This window comes from Bos javanicus, chromosome 21 (assembly GCF_032452875.1).
Source record: "Bos javanicus breed banteng chromosome 21, ARS-OSU_banteng_1.0, whole genome shotgun sequence".
In the NCBI taxonomy this organism is placed as follows: domain Eukaryota; kingdom Metazoa; phylum Chordata; class Mammalia; order Artiodactyla; family Bovidae; genus Bos; species Bos javanicus.
Genome location: NC_083888.1, coordinates 69,147,341 through 69,163,580, shown reverse-complemented (window position 1 = coordinate 69,163,580; position 16,240 = coordinate 69,147,341). Strand labels below are relative to the sequence as shown.

The window sequence follows — 16,240 nt, the reverse complement described above, 5'->3', positions numbered from 1 at the left end:
GAAAATGAAGAGGAACTAAAGAGCCTCTTGATGAGGGTGATAGAGGAGAGTGAAAAAGCTGGCTTCAAATTCAACATTCAAAAAACAACAGTCACGGTATCCGGTCCCATCACTTCATGGCAAATAGATGGGGAAAAAATGGAAACCAAGGCAGATTTTGTTTTGTTTTCTTGGGCTCTGAAATCACTCTGGCCAGTGACTACAGTCATGAAATTAGAAGATGCTTCCTCTTTGGAAGAAAAGCTATGACAAACCTACTTATTGTTCAGTTGCTCAGTCATGTCTGACTCTGTAACCCCATGGACTACAGCACACCAGACTCCCCTGTCCTTCACTGTCTCCAGGAGTTTGCTCAAACTCATGTCCATTGAGTCGATGATGCCATTCAATCATCTCATCCTCTGTGGCCCCATCTCCTCCTGCCCTCAATCTTTCTCAGCATCACTGTCTTTTCCAATGAGTTAGCTCTTCACATCATTTGCCCAAAGTATTGGAGCTTCAGCATAAGTCCTTCCAATGAATATTTAAGGTTGGTTTCCTTTAGGATTGACTGGTTTGATCTCCTTGCTTCCAAGGGACTCTCAAGAGTTTTCTTCAGCACCACGGTTCAAAAGCATCAATTCTTGGGCACTCAGCCTTCTGTATGGCCCAACACTCACATCCATATATGACTACTGGAAAAACTACAGCTTTGATTAGACGGATCTTTGTTGGCAAGGTGGTGTCTCTGTTTTTTAATATGCTGTATGGGCTTGTCATAGCTTTTCTTCCAAGGAGCAGCATCTTTCATTTTCACGGCTGCGGTCACCATTCACAGTGATTTTGGAGTCCAAGAAAATAAAGTCCGTCACTGTTCCTGTTTTTTCCACATATATTTGTCATGAAGTGATGAGGTCAGATGCCATGATCTTATTTTTTTAAATGTTGACTTTTAAGCCAGGTTTTTCACTGCTCTATGACCCTCATCAAGAGGCTCTTTAGTTCCTCTTCACATTCTGCCATTAGAGTGGTGCTGTCTACATATTTGAGGTTACTGGTATATCTCCTGGTGATCTGGATTCCAGCTTGAGCTTCATTCAGCCTGCCAGTTTGCCTGATGTACTCTGCATAGACATTAAATAAACAGGGTGACAATATACACCTTTGATGTACTCTTTTCCCCATTTTGGAGCAGTTTGTTGTTCCATGTTTGGTCCTAACTGTTGCTTCTTGGCCAGGATGTGGGTTTCCTGAGAGGCAGGTAGGGTGGTCTGGTATTTCCGTATTTTTCAGAATTTTCCAGTTTGTTGTGATCCACACAGTCAAAGGCTTTGGCATAGTCGATAAAGCAGAAGTAGATGGTTTTCTGGAACTCTCTTGCTTTTTCAATGATCCAATGAATGTTGGCAATTTGATCTCTGGTTTCTCTGCCTTTTCTAAATCCAGCTTGGACATCTGGAAGTTCTCAGTTCATGTATTGTTGAAGCCTGGCTTGGAGAATTTTGAGCATTATTTTACTAGCGTGTGAGATGAGTGCAATTGTGCGGTAGTTTGAGCATTCTTTGGCATTGCCTTTCTTTGGGATTGGAATGAAAACTGACCTTTTCCAGTGCTGTGGCCACTGCTGAGTTTTCCAAATTTGCTGGCATATTGAGTGCAGCACTTTCATAGCATCATCTTTTAGGACTTGAAATAGCAAAACTGGAATTCCATCACCTCCACTAGCTTTGTTCGTAGTGATGCTTTCTAAGGCTCACTTGACTACCATTCCAGGATGTCTGGCTCTAGGTGAGTGATCACAACATCATGGTTATCTGAGTCATGAAGATCTTTTTTGTAGAGTTCTTCTGTGTATTCTTGCCACCTCTCCTTAATATCTTGTGCCTCTGTTAGGTCTATACCATTTCTGTCCTTTATTGAGCCCATCTTTGCATGAAATGTTCCCTTGGTATCTCTAATTTTCTTGAGAAGATCTCTAGTCTTTCCCATTCTATTGTTTTCTTCTATTTCTTTGCATTGATCACCGAGGCAGGCTTTCTGATCTCTCCTTGCTATTCTTTGGAACTTGTCATTCAGCTGGGTGTATCTTTCCTTTTCTCCTTTGCCTTTTCCTTCTCTTCTTTTCTCATCTATTTGTAAGGCCTCCTCAGACAACCATTTTGCCTTTTTGCTTTTCTTTTTCTTGGGGATGGTCTTGATCCCTGCCTCCTATACAATGTCATGAACCTCTGTCCATAGTTCTTCAGGCACTCTGTCTATCAGATCTAATCCCCTGAATCTATTTGTCACTTCCACTGTATAATCATCGTAAAGAATTTCCTTTAGATCATACATGAACAGTCTAGTGGTTTTCCCTACTTTTGTCAATTTAAGTCTGAATTTTGCAATAAAGAGTTCATGATTGGAGCCACAGTCGGTTCCTGGTTTTGTTTCAGCTGACTGTATACAGCTTCTCCATCTTCGGCTCTAAAGAATATAATTAATCTAATTTCAGTATTGACCATCTGATGATGTCCATGTGTATACTTGTAACTTTTGTTTTTAGAAGAGGGTGCTTGCTATGACCAGTGCGTTCTCTTGGAAAAACTCTGTTAGCCTTTGCCCTGCTTCATTTTGTACTTCAAGGCCAACCTTTCCTGTTACTCCAGGTATCTCTTGACTTCCTATTTTGCATTCCAGTCTGCTATGATGAAAAGGACATATTTTTTTGGTGTTAGTTCTAGAGGATCCTATAGGTCTTCATAGTACCTACAACATCAGCTTCTTCAGCATTAGTGGTGGGGCATAGACTTGGATTCTGTGATATTGAATGGTTTGCCTTGGGAATGAACAGAGATCATTCTGTCATTTTTGAGCTTGCACCCAAGTACTGCATCTCAGAGTCTTTTGTTGACCATGAGGCCTGCTCCATTTCTTCTGAGGGATTCTTCCACACAGTAGTGGTTGTAACGTAATGAATTAGATTCACCCATTCTGGTCCGTTTTAGTTCACTAGTTTCTAAAATATTGTTGTCATTATTTCCATCTCCTGTTTGACCACTTCTAATTTACCTTGATTTATGGACCCAATATTTCAGATTCTATGCAGTATTGTTCTTTACAGCAGCAGACTTTATGCCCATCACCAGTCACATCCACAGCTGGGTGTTGTTTTTGCTTTGGCTCAGCCTCTTCATTCTTTCCGGAGCTATTTCTCTGCTCTTCTCCTGTAGCATATTGGGCACCTTCCAACCTGGGGAGTTCATCCTTCAGTGTCAAATCTTTTTGCCTTTTCATATCGTTCATGGGATTCTCAAGGAAATAATGCTGAAGTGGTTTGCCATTCCCTTCTCCAGTGGACCATGTTCTGTCAGAACTCTCCACCATGACCCATCCATCTTGGGTGGCCCTACATGGCATGGCTCATAGTTTCATTGAGTTAGACAAGGCAATGATCCATGTGATCAGTTTGGCTCATTTTCTGTGATTGTGGTTTTTATTCTGTCTGCCGTCTGATGTATAAGGCTAAGAGGCTTGTGGAAGCTTCTTGATGGGAGGGACTGGCTGTGGGGGAATCTGGGTCTTGTTCTCATGGCCAGGACCATGCTCAGCAAACCTTTAATCCAATTTTCTGTTGATGGCTGGGGCTGTGTTCTCTCCCTGTATTTTGGTGTGAGGCCAAACTATGGTAGGGGTACTGGTTGTAATGGCAACCTCCTTCAAAAGGACTTTTGCCAGCACCCCCCGCGGCTCCCAGGACCTTGGTATTCAGTGCTCTTGACCCTGTAGCAGGCCACTGTTGACCCATGCCTCCGCCAGAGTCTCCTGGACACTCCTGGACACTCAGAGGCAAGTCTGGCTCAGCCTCCTGAGGGGTCACCACTCCTTTCTCCTGGGTCCTGGTGCGCACAAGGTTTGGTCTGTGCCCTACAAGAGTCTGTTTCCCCAGTCCTGAGGGAGTTCTGTAGTCAAATCCCACTGGCTTCCATAATCCAATTCCCTGGGGGTTCTCAGTCCCTTTGCTGGATCCCAAGGTTGGGGAATCTGTTGTGGGCCCTAGAACTTTTGAAACAGTGCAAGAACTTCTTTGATATAATTCTTCTCCAGTTTGTGGGTCGGCTGCTCAGTGGTTTTATGGCAGGGCTAATGGTGACCTCCTCCAAGAGGATTTATGCCACATGCAGAGCCTCCCAGATCTGCTGCACAGTGCTGTCCCCGTCACAGCCGCTGCTGATCCGTGCCTCTGCAGGAGACAGGCAAACATTCAATGGCAGGTCTGTCTCCGTCTCTCATGGGGTCTCTGGGACCTGGTGCACACAAGGTTTTGTATGAGCCCTCTGAGTGTCTCTGGCAGGTATGGGATTTGATTTTAAGCACAATTTTGCCCCTCCTACTGACTTTTGGGGGTTTTCCTTTGCCCTTGGATGCAGAGTATCTTTTTTTGGTGGGCTCCAACATTCGCCTGTCAACAGTTGTTCAGCAACCAGTTGTAATTTTGAAGTTCTCACAGGAAAGGAGGAGCGCACATCCTTCTAGACTGTCATCTTGAGACCCAGGCCATAGGAGGCTAGTAAGACAGGTGGTCCAGAGACTTCCAATTCAGTTCAGTTCAGTTGCTCAGTCGTGTCTAACTCTTTGCGACCCCATGAATCGCAGCACGCCAGGCCTCCCTGTCCATCACCAACTCCCGGAGTTCACTCAAACTCATGTGCATCGAGTCGGTGATGCCATCCACCTATCTCATCCTCTGTCGTCCCCTTCTCCTTCTCCTCCTGCCCCCAATCCCTCCCAGCATCAGGGTCTTTTCCAATGAGTCAACTCTTCGCATGAGGTGGCCAAAGTACTGGAGTTTCAGCTTCAGCATCATTCCCTCCAAAGAAATCCCAGGGCTGATCTCCTTCAGAATGGACTGGTTGGATCTCCTTGCAGTCCAAGGGACTCTCAAGAGTCTTCTCCAACACCACAGTTCAAAAGCATCAATTCTTCGGCGCTCAGCCTTCTTCACAGTCCAACTCTCACATCCATACATGACCACAGGAAAAACCATAGCCTTGACTAGACGACCTTTGTTGGCAAAGTAATGTCTCTGCTTTTTAATATGCTGTCTAGGTTGGTCATAACTTTCCTTCCAAGGAGTAAACTTCTTTTAATTTCATGACTGCAATCACCATCTGCAGTGATTTTGGAGCCCAAAAAATAAAGTCTGACACTGTTTCCATTGTTTCCCCATCTATTTGCCATAAAGTGATGGAACCAGATGCCATGATCTTCGTTTTCTGAATATTGAGCTTTAAGCCAACTTTTTCACTCTCCTCTTTCACTTTCATCAAGAGGCTTTTTAGTTCCTCTTCACTTTCTGCCATAAGGGTGGTGTCATCTGCATATCTGAGGTTATTGATATTTCTCCCAGCAATCTTGATTCCAGCTTGTGCTTCTTCCAGCCCAGCATTTCTCATGATGTACTCTGCATAGAAGTTAAGTAAGCAGGGTGACAATATACAGCCTTGATGTACTCCTTTTCCTACTTGGAACCAGTCTGTTTTTCCATGTCCAGTTCTAACTGTTGCTTCCTGCCCTGAATATAGGTTTCTCAAGAGGCAGGTAATGTGGTCTGGTATTTCCATCTCTTTCAGAATTTTCCACAGTCTATTGTGATCCACACAGTCAAAGGCTTTGGCATAGTCAATAAAGCCAAAATAGATGTTTTTTCTGGAACTCTCTTGCTTTTTCAATGATCCAGCAGATGTTGGCAATTTGATCTCTGGTTTCTCTGCCTTTTCTAAAACCAGCTTGAACATCTAGAAGTTCACGGTTCACATATAGTTACTGTTAATAAGGTCCAGTCCAGTAACAATACATTGAGTGGCCTATCAGTGAAATATTTTCCAGAACCAGGAATGAGCATTCCTAGCACAGTGGGATGAAATGGCCATGAAATGCCCCCCAAACCTTGGTCAAATTCATGACCATGAAGGGACCCTGCCAACTGGAAACTGGCACTTGCCAACTATCTCTACAGGATTAATTCATGAACCACTATAGCTGCTGACCTTAAATACCCTCTGAAACGAGTTCAGGTGTCTATGAACCCATGCCAACGTGAAGAAGCTACAGGAGGCAGAACTTCACCCTTCATCTTCCAAATAAACATTTCTTGGGGTTCTCATCTCTCAGAGGGACTTGAGGTAGTAGAAAGAAGAGCCCCAAGGCTGAGCAGGTGGAGTTTGCCAAGCACAAAGTGATTCCCTGACACTCCAAAGACAAAGCTAGTGGCAGGAGCTGAGCTCAGCTGGGATAGAGACAAGAGGACCCCATCTATCAGACAGGGAAGCCTCCCCAACTGTATTTGTGCAGTAAGCCTCCTTGAGGGTCATAAAGGGAGGGCGCCACCCCATAATAAATGTTATCAAACCTCCTGTTACCCATGCACTGAAATCTTTCTTGGTAAAAAGATCCACACGCATAAGGGCAGGGCCCAAGGACAGGTCAAATGTGGGGAAAGAGGTGAGATAATCGGCCAGAAGAGAACAAAACCCAGAAGAACTGCCCTATAGACATGAGTCAACACACGAGTCAACACAGACATGAGTCAACATACACGTGATTCAACACACATGTGAGTTTACATACACAGGAGTCTACATACACAGGAGTCAACATGCACATGAGTTAGCAACCTCTTCACTGCACTCCTCCCCGTTAGGGAGGATGCCCACACCCTTTCTTTCCAGGCCAGTATCTCTGCCTTGCTCTGTCTTGAATAAATGAACCTCTTCTCTGTGTGCTTTCCACATGTTGTGCTGTGTCTCTAATCATAAACTTCACACCTGTATTTACAGTGTTTGCCTCCTTGGGACATTCGTGTTTTCAAATGAGGCAAGAGCCAGGCGATCCTTCCTTCTAGTCTCCAGCCTCTGGTGCTCTAGCTGCTAGGACTCCGGGATTTCATCCAGGCTATGCAGGTCCAATCGGAGAAGGCAATGGCACGCCACTCCAGTACTCTTGCCTGGAAAGTCCCATGGACGGAGGAGCCTGGAAGGCCGCAGTCCATGGGGTCGCTAAGAGTCGGACACGACTGAGTGACTTCACTTTCACTTTTCATTTTCATGCATTGGAGAAGGAAATGGTTACCCACTCCAGTGTTCTTGCCTGGAGAATCCCAGGGATGGGGGAGCCTGGTGGGCTACCGTCTCTGGGGTCGCACAGAGTCAGACACGACTGAAGCGACTTAGCAGCAGCATGCAGGTCCAATACAAGGGCAGGGAACTAAACTCCTGCTTCAGGACTGCTCCCTGTTGTCTCTCTAAGGAAAAGACCTCCACCCACATCACTTCTGGGGTGGGGCTATAGTGTCTCCCAATCCCAGGCCTACTGCTCTATCTATGGGACAGCCAGAGTGCACATGGGGTCTAGGGTGCCCTACAGCATTTCAAGACACTAGAAGCAGGGGGCCCCTGTCATCCACACACGGGGAGGTCACTGTGCCCCAACCAGCCGTGGAGGGGCTGCACCATGTCTCTCAGCTGGACCGTCACTTTGGGCCCCAGTGACCACCATAACTGCCAACGGCAACAGCTATGGCCAGGAGAACAGCTGCCCTCTGACCGTAGATGCTGTTCCGGCCTCTGTCAGATATCAGGGCCATAGAAGAAGGCAGGGGGAGGAGGTGGGAAGAGTCAGGACCCAGACGAAACAGTGGTCTAGAGGGAAGCCCATCCGGGCTGGAGGACCAGACACGGCCCGAGGCTGGGCCGCACACTGGGAATGACACGCTCTCCAGGGCTGCAGAGGAACCCACCAGGGCTGGGAGGCCCAGAGGGCACAAGCAGGGGCCCAGACCCTGGGCTGTGGTTCAACCAGGCATAATCCCAGCGGAAGGTGGAAAGCCGTGACGGCTGGGGTTCCCACTCCTCCCTTGGGTCCCAGGGCACTGCTCAAACCACCCCACTCACCCACAAGACGCAACTCAGCTGCATCTGGACTCCCCCAGGCCTTCTGAGGCAGAAACCACCCAGAAGAAAAGGGAACTTCAGGAAGCAAGTTGTGCCACCAGGTTTCAATCCACTTCTTAGTGTTTGGAGACTTGTGGGCAGGGAGTTCACACATCAGGGGACTGGTGACCAAGTGCTAGGGAGCAGGGCTGCAGACACAGCGCACAGACCCCAGGAGCCACATGTGTCTGGGGCCAGAGCAGGGAAGGGGCCCAGAGCCCCAAGCTGCAGGGGAGCCCCCTCCACAGCCCCCACTATGGGTGAGTGGGGACCCCGAGGATGAGCACACAGGGACAGGAATGAGAGCCCTGGAGGGAGACCGGCCTCAGGATCCCCAGAGAGGCTGGAGCAGCCAAGCGGGCCGGGGGAGGCAGCTGCCCCCGGTCACGGTGCCGGACGAGAGTGGGGACGGAACCCGGGAAGGGCGCACAGCACCGAGAGTGCTGCTGCCCAGGGCTGGGGAGCTCGGGGGGCTGTGGGCCGTCGAGGAGCAGGACAGGCTGGAGACGGGAGGGGAGGGCTGTGCATGACCAGGGGCTCTGGAGGCCCGGGCTGGGCAGGCATGAGGACCAGCCAGGACAGAAGGAGGGTCTGATGTGAGGAGCAGGGAAGGGAGAGGACCCCAGGGCAGTGACGGCTCCTGGACAGGCCGGTGGAGCCGGCACAGGTCTCAGGGCAGGGCCACGTGCAGGGACTGTGGGTCCCGACTGGGCTGGAGCCGAGTGCAGAGGCAGAGCCGAGGGGCAGGGCTGCAGGGCCGGACAGGCTCCATGTCCACAGCGGGCAGCACAGGGCTGAGCCCGCAGCTCCCCAGAACGCAGGGGACTGACCAGAGCCCAGGGCCTGAGGACCAGCAGCGGGAGCTGGAGAGAGGGCAGGTGACCCGAAAAGTGGAGGCAGCAAGGAGCCACAGGAGGGCATGGGTGGAGGGACAGAGAAGAGTGGAGAGAAAGGGCCAGGACCTCCGCCAGGAGGGGCCCGGGTGGACAGAGCTCGTCCAGGGGAGAGCAGCCCGTAGGCCACGTGGACACCTGGCAAGTCCAGGGACGAGAGCTGAGCCTAGGAAATAAAGGGGTGAGGAGTGGAGCTGGGCAGGGGTGAGGGTTCCTGGAGGGGCCAGAGAGGCAGGGGAGCCTGAGGTGGCAGCCCAAGGGACAGGGTGCAGCGAGGCTGCAGGTGAGCAGGGGCTGGGAGGGCAGGGGGGCCCCTGGAGATATGGGGAAGCAGGTACAGCTTGTTGGTGAGCAGGGGGCTGGGAGGACAGGGGGAGCCCTTGGTGCTTTGGGGGAACAGGTGCAGGTCATGAGGGTGAGCAGGGGCTGGGAGGACAGGGAGTGTCCCTGGTGTTTGGGGTAGAAGGCACAGCTTATGGGTGAGCAGGGCCTGGGAGGACAGGGGGAGCCCCTGTTGCTTTGGGGGAGCAGGTACAGCTTGTGAGGGTGAGCTGGGTCTGGGAAGACAGGGGGAGCCCCTGGTGTTTGGGAGAGCAGGTACAGCCTGTTCGGGTGAGCAGGGGCTGGGAGGACAAGGGGTGTCCCTGGTGTTTGGGGGAGCAGGTACAGCTTGAGAGGGTTAGCAGGGGGCTGGGAGGGCAGGGGGTACCTCAAGAGCTTTAGGGGAGCAGGTACAGGTTATGAGGGTGAGCAGGGGCTGGGAGGACAGTGGGAGCCCCTGGTGTTTGGGGGAGCAGGTACAGCCTGTTCGGGTGAGCAGGGGCTGGGAGGACAAGGGGTGTCCCTGGTGTTTGGGGGAGCAGGTACAGCTTGAGAGGGTTAGCAGGGGGCTGGGAGGGCAGGGTGTACCTCAAGAGCTTTAGGGGAGCAGGTACAGGTTATGAGGGTGAGCAGGGGCTGGGAGGACAGTGGGAGCCCCTGGTGTTTGGGGGAGCAGGTACAGCCTGTGAGGGTGAGCTGGGTCTGGGAAGACAGGGGGAGCCCCTGGTGTTTGGGAGAGCAGGTACAGCCTGTTCGGGTGAGCAGGGGCTGGGAGGACAAGGGGTGTCCCTGGTGTTTGGGGGAGCAGGTACAGCTTGAGAGGGTTAGCAGGGGGCTGGGAGGGCAGCGGGTACCTCAAGAGCTTTAGGGGAGCAGGTACAGGTTATGAGGGTGAGCAGGGGCTGGGAGGACAGTGGGAGCCCCTGGTGTTTGAGGGAGCAGGTACAGCCTGTGAGGGTGAGCAGGGGCTGGGAGGACAGGGGGTGTCCGTGGTGTTTGGGGAAGCAGGTACAGGTTATGAGGGTGAGCAGGGGCTGGGAGGACAGGGGGAGCCCTGGTGAGTTGGGGGAGCAGGTACAGCTTATGGGTGAGCAGGCTTTGGAAGACTTGGTGTGCCCCTGGTGTTTGGGGGAGCAGGTACAGCTTGTTAGGGTGAGCAGGGGGCTGGGAGGGCAAGGGGTACCTCAAGAGCTTTAGGGGAGCACATAGAGCTCTGAGGGTGAGCAGGGGGCTGAAAGGACAAGGGGCAACCCCAAAGTTTTGGGGGAGCAGGTGTGGATTGTGAGGGTGAAAGCTGCAGGGAGGGCAGGGGACTCTCTGGGGTGTCTCAGGGGACAAGGTGGAGATTGCACAGGTGAACCGGGCTCTGGGAACGAGCAGCTGGCCAGCTAGTGCTGAGGTCGGAGGCAGAGGGTCTGAGCTAAAGGGCGCCCTTTTGGTGGAGGGTCGGGGACAGCAAGGCCACGTGCAGAGGAAAATGAAGGATGCTCTGGCCTGAAGTGGGAGGCCTTCCCGATGAGAGCAGGCGGCCTCCATTCATAGGCCCGGGGTTCCCATCGTGTTGCAGCCATCTCTGGGGACTCAGGATGGATGGGGGTCGGCCAAGGCAAGGGGCAGCTGCCAGGACAGAGGACAAGGCTGGAGTACATGAGGCTGTTCCTCGAGATCTCAGACGGGCAGGGCCCGGGGGGCTGACCAGGCTCTTCCTCGAGGTCTCAGATGAGGCTGCAGGCCCACGGAGCTGAGCAGGGTCTGGGGAAAGCCCGGTTAGACGAGCTGCGGCCCGTGGAGCTGCCCGGTGCTGGAGGTGCAGGCAGGGCCCAAGCAAGGCCCCCACGGTGCTGAGTGCAGGGTGCGCCCAGGAAGGTCAGGGCCTAGACGGTCTGGTGAGGAGGAGCCGGGCGGCCAGGAGCGTGGAGCAGGGGCCGAGGGCCAATCAGGGGAACCAGGTGAGGGACGGGGCCAGAGACGCACCTTTGGGAGCCTGGTTGAACCAGGGTTGGGAGGGGACAATCAAGGAGGAGACCTCAGGGACAGGGTCCAGGACCGGGGCAGGATGTGAGCCCAGAGCACCTGTGCGCAGAGCTGGCCCGGAAGTCACGGGCCTGCAGGGCTGAGGCCAGGCCGGACGGGGGCCGGGGGCAGAGCAGGGCGAGGGGGACAGGCTCCTCCAGGCTGAGGGAACAGGGGCCAAAGGAAGGGCCAGGCACCCACAGGAGGGAAGGGGCCCTGGGCTCTGATCCAGGAGGCCACACTCACCGACCCAAGCTGTGTCCAGACACCCCAACTGCAGTACAGAGCCGGGTGGCCACCATGCCGGCCAGTCATCAGACCCTGGAAGCAGGTGGTGGCTGGGCTCGGAGGTGCCCCAGGCCTGGGCTCCTGAGGTCCTGCTGGACCCCGCATTCACCCAGCCTCCTCTCTCACAGCCTCCACCACAGCCCCGAAAGTCTACCCTCTGGCATCCCGCTGCGGAGACACATCCAGCTCCAAGGTGACCCTGGGCTGCCTGGTCTCCAGCTACATGCCCGAGCCGGTGACCGTGACCTGGAACTCGGGTGCCCTGAAGAGCGGCGTGCACACCTTCCCGGCCGTCCTTCAGTCCTCCGGGCTCTACTCTCTCAGCAGCATGGTGACCGTGCCCGCCAGCAGCTCAGGACAGACCTTCACCTGCAACGTAGCCCACCCGGCCAGCAGCACCAAGGTGGACAAGGCTGTTGGTGAGAAGATGGTCCCCGGGGAGGGTGTCCACTCCAGGAGACCAGGGTCAGCCCCAGTGCCTTCAGGGGCCCCACCCCCAGGGGTGCTGTGAACCAGGCCCAGTGTGTCAGGGGAGGCCCTGTCTGTCTCTCTCCTGACAGTCTTGCAGGCTTGGGGAGGGGGTTGTCTGGAGTTTCCGCCAGGTCCAGGGTGGCCGCAGGTGGGTCGACATCCACACGCCTGGACCCACAGAGACGGGCCCTGAGCTCAGACCTGCTAAAACCCGTCCCTGCCCTAATCCCAGCCCATGGCTTCCTGCCCCTGGTAACCCCCAGTCTGCTCTCTCTGCAGGGGTCTCCATTGACTGCTCCAAGTGTCCTAACCAGCCTTGTAAGTCGGGAAACCTTTTCTCCATCCAGCGGATGTGAACAGCACCAGGAGGACTCAGGGTGTGCGGGTGGAGGGGGATGGCTGCCTTAGATGAGTGAGACCCCGATACTAATCTCCTGCCATGTCTCTGCCATCAGGCGTGAGGGAACCATCAGTCTTCATCTTCCCACCGAAACCCAAAGACACCCTGATGATCACAGGAACGCCCGAGGTCACGTGTGTGGTGGTGAACGTGGGCCACGATAACCCTGAGGTGCAGTTCTCCTGGTTCGTGGACGACGTGGAGGTGCACACGGCCAGGACGAAGCCGAGAGAGGAGCAGTTCAACAGCACGTACCGCGTGGTCAGCGCCCTGCCCATCCAGCACCAGGACTGGACTGGAGGAAAGGAGTTCAAGTGCAAGGTCAACATCAAAGGCCTCTCGGCCCCCATCGTGAGGATCATCTCCAGGAGCAAAGGTGGGCCAGGTGGACGGGACCGGGAGGGCCCCATGGGCCAATCAGAGTGACCGCTGTGCTAACAGCCTTCCTGTCCCCACAGGGCCGGCCCGGGAGCCGCAGGTGTATGTCCTGGACCCACCCAAGGAAGAGCTCAGCAAAAGCACGGTCAGCGTCACCTGCATGGTCATCGGCTTCTACCCAGAAGATGTAGACGTGGAGTGGCAGAGAGACCGGCAGACTGAGTCGGAGGACAAGTACCGCACGACCCCGCCCCAGCTGGACGCCGACCGCTCCTACTTCCTGTACAGCAAGCTCAGGGTGGACAGGAACAGCTGGCAGAGAGGAGACACCTACACGTGTGTGGTGATGCACGAGGCCCTGCACAATCACTACACGCAGAAGTCCACCTCTAAGTCTGCGGGTAAATGAGCCTCACGTCCCTGCACCAGCAAGCCCTCACCCAGCCCACCCTCCCCGGGCTCCAGGTCCAGCCAGGACGCCCTAGCCCCTCCCTGTGTGCATTCCTCCTGGGCCGCCGTGAATAAAGCACCCAGGCCGCCCTGGGACCCTGCAACGCTGTGCTGGTTCTTTCCGAGGCAGAGCCCTGGTGGCCGCCAGGCCTGCGGGGGTGGGCTGAGCCGACTCTGGGCCACTTTGTTCAGCATCTGTGGGGGAGCTGACCCCGCTCGGGCCAGACACACAGTGAGTGGGTCCAGCAGGCCACCTGGGGGCTGCCCGAGGCCACGGAGGGGCTTGGCCAGAGGCGCACCTCCACGGTCCCCTCCAGCCACCACCTGCTGGGCCGGCCTCTGGACAGGAACCGGGGAAGCCCCCGAGACCCTCAGGGATTGAGGCCCAATGCTTCCCGCCTCTGCTCCAGCCCACGCTGTGGGGCAGGGCCACATCCTTGTCCCCAGGCCCCTGTCCCTGGGTGTCCAGAGTCCTTGTGTCCACTCTGGGCCTGCCTGGAGCCACGCGTGGCCGGGGGGTGGCCCTGCTTCACCCTCAGGCTCCCAAGGTCAGGCCTCACCCTCCCTCGGCCAGGAGGCTCTGCCCAGCTCTCCCTGCCCGGGGCCAAGCCTGTGCACCCGTGGGGAGGTCATCCCTGTGCCTGAAAGGGGTCCAGGCCGAGAGCCCTGAATGTCCAGGGCAGGGACCTAGCTGCTCCGTGCGGACACGGAGCCCAGACCACAGACAACAAGCCCCAGCCCCGCACGCACACGAGACAGCCCACACCAAGCCTCCTCCACACGGACTCAGGTGTCCACCCTCACATGAGCACACTTCACCCCCGGACAAACCCACATGCCTGCACACACTCAGGTCTCGCACTCGGGGACCCATGGGGTGACCCCACGGGCCCAGACCAGAGCTGGGTCTTGTGAGCCCTCCCTGTGGACACCAGCTGGGCCCCACCCTCCAGCGCCCATGGGCTGCTCAGTGGCCCTTTCCCACACTGAGCACACTGACCAGGTCAGACATCTGTCCCTCGCCTCCCCTGGGGCACCCACGCCCCTCCCTAGCAGGCTTAGATCCCCACTCAGCCCCTCGTCCTGGCACCCTCACCCCTCGGGCACAGCACCCCTCAGGCCCGGTGCTGTCAGCCCTCCCTCCCCTGGGGCAGGGCCCAGGAACGTGTGCTCTCCTGACCCTCCCGGCTCCAGGCCTGGCCCCTAGGGCAGAGGAGGCCCGGAACTGAGCTTCTGTCCTGCGGGGAGGTGGGGTCAGGGCCCCAGCTCAGGGCACAGCTCAGGATGGGAACAGGACACCACAGGCCAGGCCCAGGCAGTGGCCAGGGCTGGAGGGGTTGGGGCTGGGGCTGGGCCCCAGAGACTGACCTCAGGTGACCCCTGCCTGGCCCATGGGGAGATCATGCCACCTTCCCCCCACCCAGAGGGAGCCCTGCCCTACCCCAGTGACCCTGCCCAGCCCCCCGTGGGCAGACACAGCACTGACCACCCCTCCCTGTGCAGACCTGCTGCTGGAGGAGGAGATCTGTGCGGACGCCCAGGACGGGGAGCTGGACGGGCTCTGGACGACTATCTCCATCTTCATCACACTCTTCCTGCTCAGCGTCTGCTACAGCGCCACCGTGACCCTCTTCAAGGTGGGAGGCCACCCTGCTGGCCCTCGGGCCCCCTCTGTCCCCAGGATCCCCTCAGAGCCCCTCATCAACCATTGACTGTCCCTCACTGTCCACTCGCTGTCCACTCCCTGTCCCTGGGAGCAGCCCGGTGAGATTCAGGCTGCACTCACCCCACTCTCCCCGGCAGGTGAAGTGGATCCTCTCATCCGTGGTGGAGCTGAAGCAGTCGATCACTCCCAACTACAGAAACATGATCGGACAGGGCGCCTAGAGCTCCTGTGGGCCACACCCGGACCACCTCAGACCCGACTGGACCACACCTGTCCACTCGTGACTCTCAGCCTGGGCCAGGTCTGTCCCATTGCCTTATGAACTCACTAATCCTTGAGCTCACGCCCTTCTTGGCCCGTACCTCAGAACTCTGGCATTGTGGCCACCACTGTCTGCCCCAGCCCCCGTCAAAGACCCAAGTGGACAGCAGGTGATTCCCCAACCTGAGCTGATGGACGCCAAGGGCCTCCGCACAGCCTGCAAGACACCACTGCAGCCACATGCCCTACCAAGAATGCACGGGTCCAGGGCTGTCTGCAAAGGGCACCCGCATCTTGTCCAGGCTGGGATCCAGACCCAAGGTCCCTGGAGGAGGCCCCTGTTTCAGATCCTTGGGAATAGCTGTCCTGCTGTCCAAGTTCCTGGGAGGACCACTAACAGTTACTCAGGCCACCTCCACCGAGGACGCTGCTGTGAGCAGGCCTGGGCCCACGGCTGCTGTGGGAGCCCTGGTGGAGGAAGGGGTGACGTCCAGCCAGACGGACTGCCTGGACACGAGCTTGGTGATCGGTTCCCAGTGGACAGAGCTGGAGAGGCTCCCAGAATACAGAATGGCAGGGCAGCCAGTCCATCCGGCGGCCAACAGCCTGACACGTCCCGCAGGAGCTCGGCCTGCACCGAGGGCAGGGGTGAGAGGCGAGACCAGAGACCCACAGAGGCCCAGCCCCAGGCCCCGGGGCCCCACCTCACCTCACAGTACAGACTCTCCCGTCGTTGCAGAAATGTGCATGGGCGTCTCTGGATGGGAGGCGCTGCCCCTAAGACTGGAAGGAAGGACCACAGTCTCAGAGCTTGGGAAGCTTCTTCTGCCTAATGTGGGGGCCTGTTCTTTCTCTTTGCTGTCTCTTTATCTCTTTAATGACAATAAAGCATCTTTACTTCACCTAGCTCACTGGCCCGTCTCCGTATGTTGACACACCTTCTCCCTTTGAGGAGTCCACAGCCTGGCTGCCCCACCCCCACTGGCCCCTGGGCTTCCTGCCCCCCCCCACCTGCACTTAGGGTCCCTGGTCCCATCCCTACCTGACCCGTGGGTGCCTGACTCCCACCTGCTACCCACCCCTAGGGCTCCACTCCGCCTCCCAGGCAGAGGCCAGCCTGAAGCCAGGGGAGCCACAGACAAGCGCCCCG

At 55.8% G+C, this 16,240-nt stretch overlaps 2 gene segments (V, D, J or C); both read left to right on the top strand.

The window, feature by feature from the left end:
- The first annotated feature begins 8,190 nt into the window (after positions 1-8,190).
- Positions 8,191-13,267, top strand: LOC133234692 (immunoglobulin heavy constant gamma 2-like). The segment is given in 5 exon segments: positions 8,191-8,209; positions 11,593-11,883; positions 12,215-12,253; positions 12,391-12,711; positions 12,794-13,267. Coding segments are annotated over 5 exon segments (984 nt in total).
- Positions 13,268-14,267: 1,000 nt separating this feature from the next.
- On the top strand, positions 14,268-15,996 carry LOC133234697 (immunoglobulin heavy constant gamma 1-like). The segment is given in 2 exon segments: positions 14,268-14,800; positions 14,967-15,996. Coding segments are annotated over 2 exon segments (330 nt in total).
- The last annotated feature ends 244 nt before the right edge of the window (positions 15,997-16,240 follow it).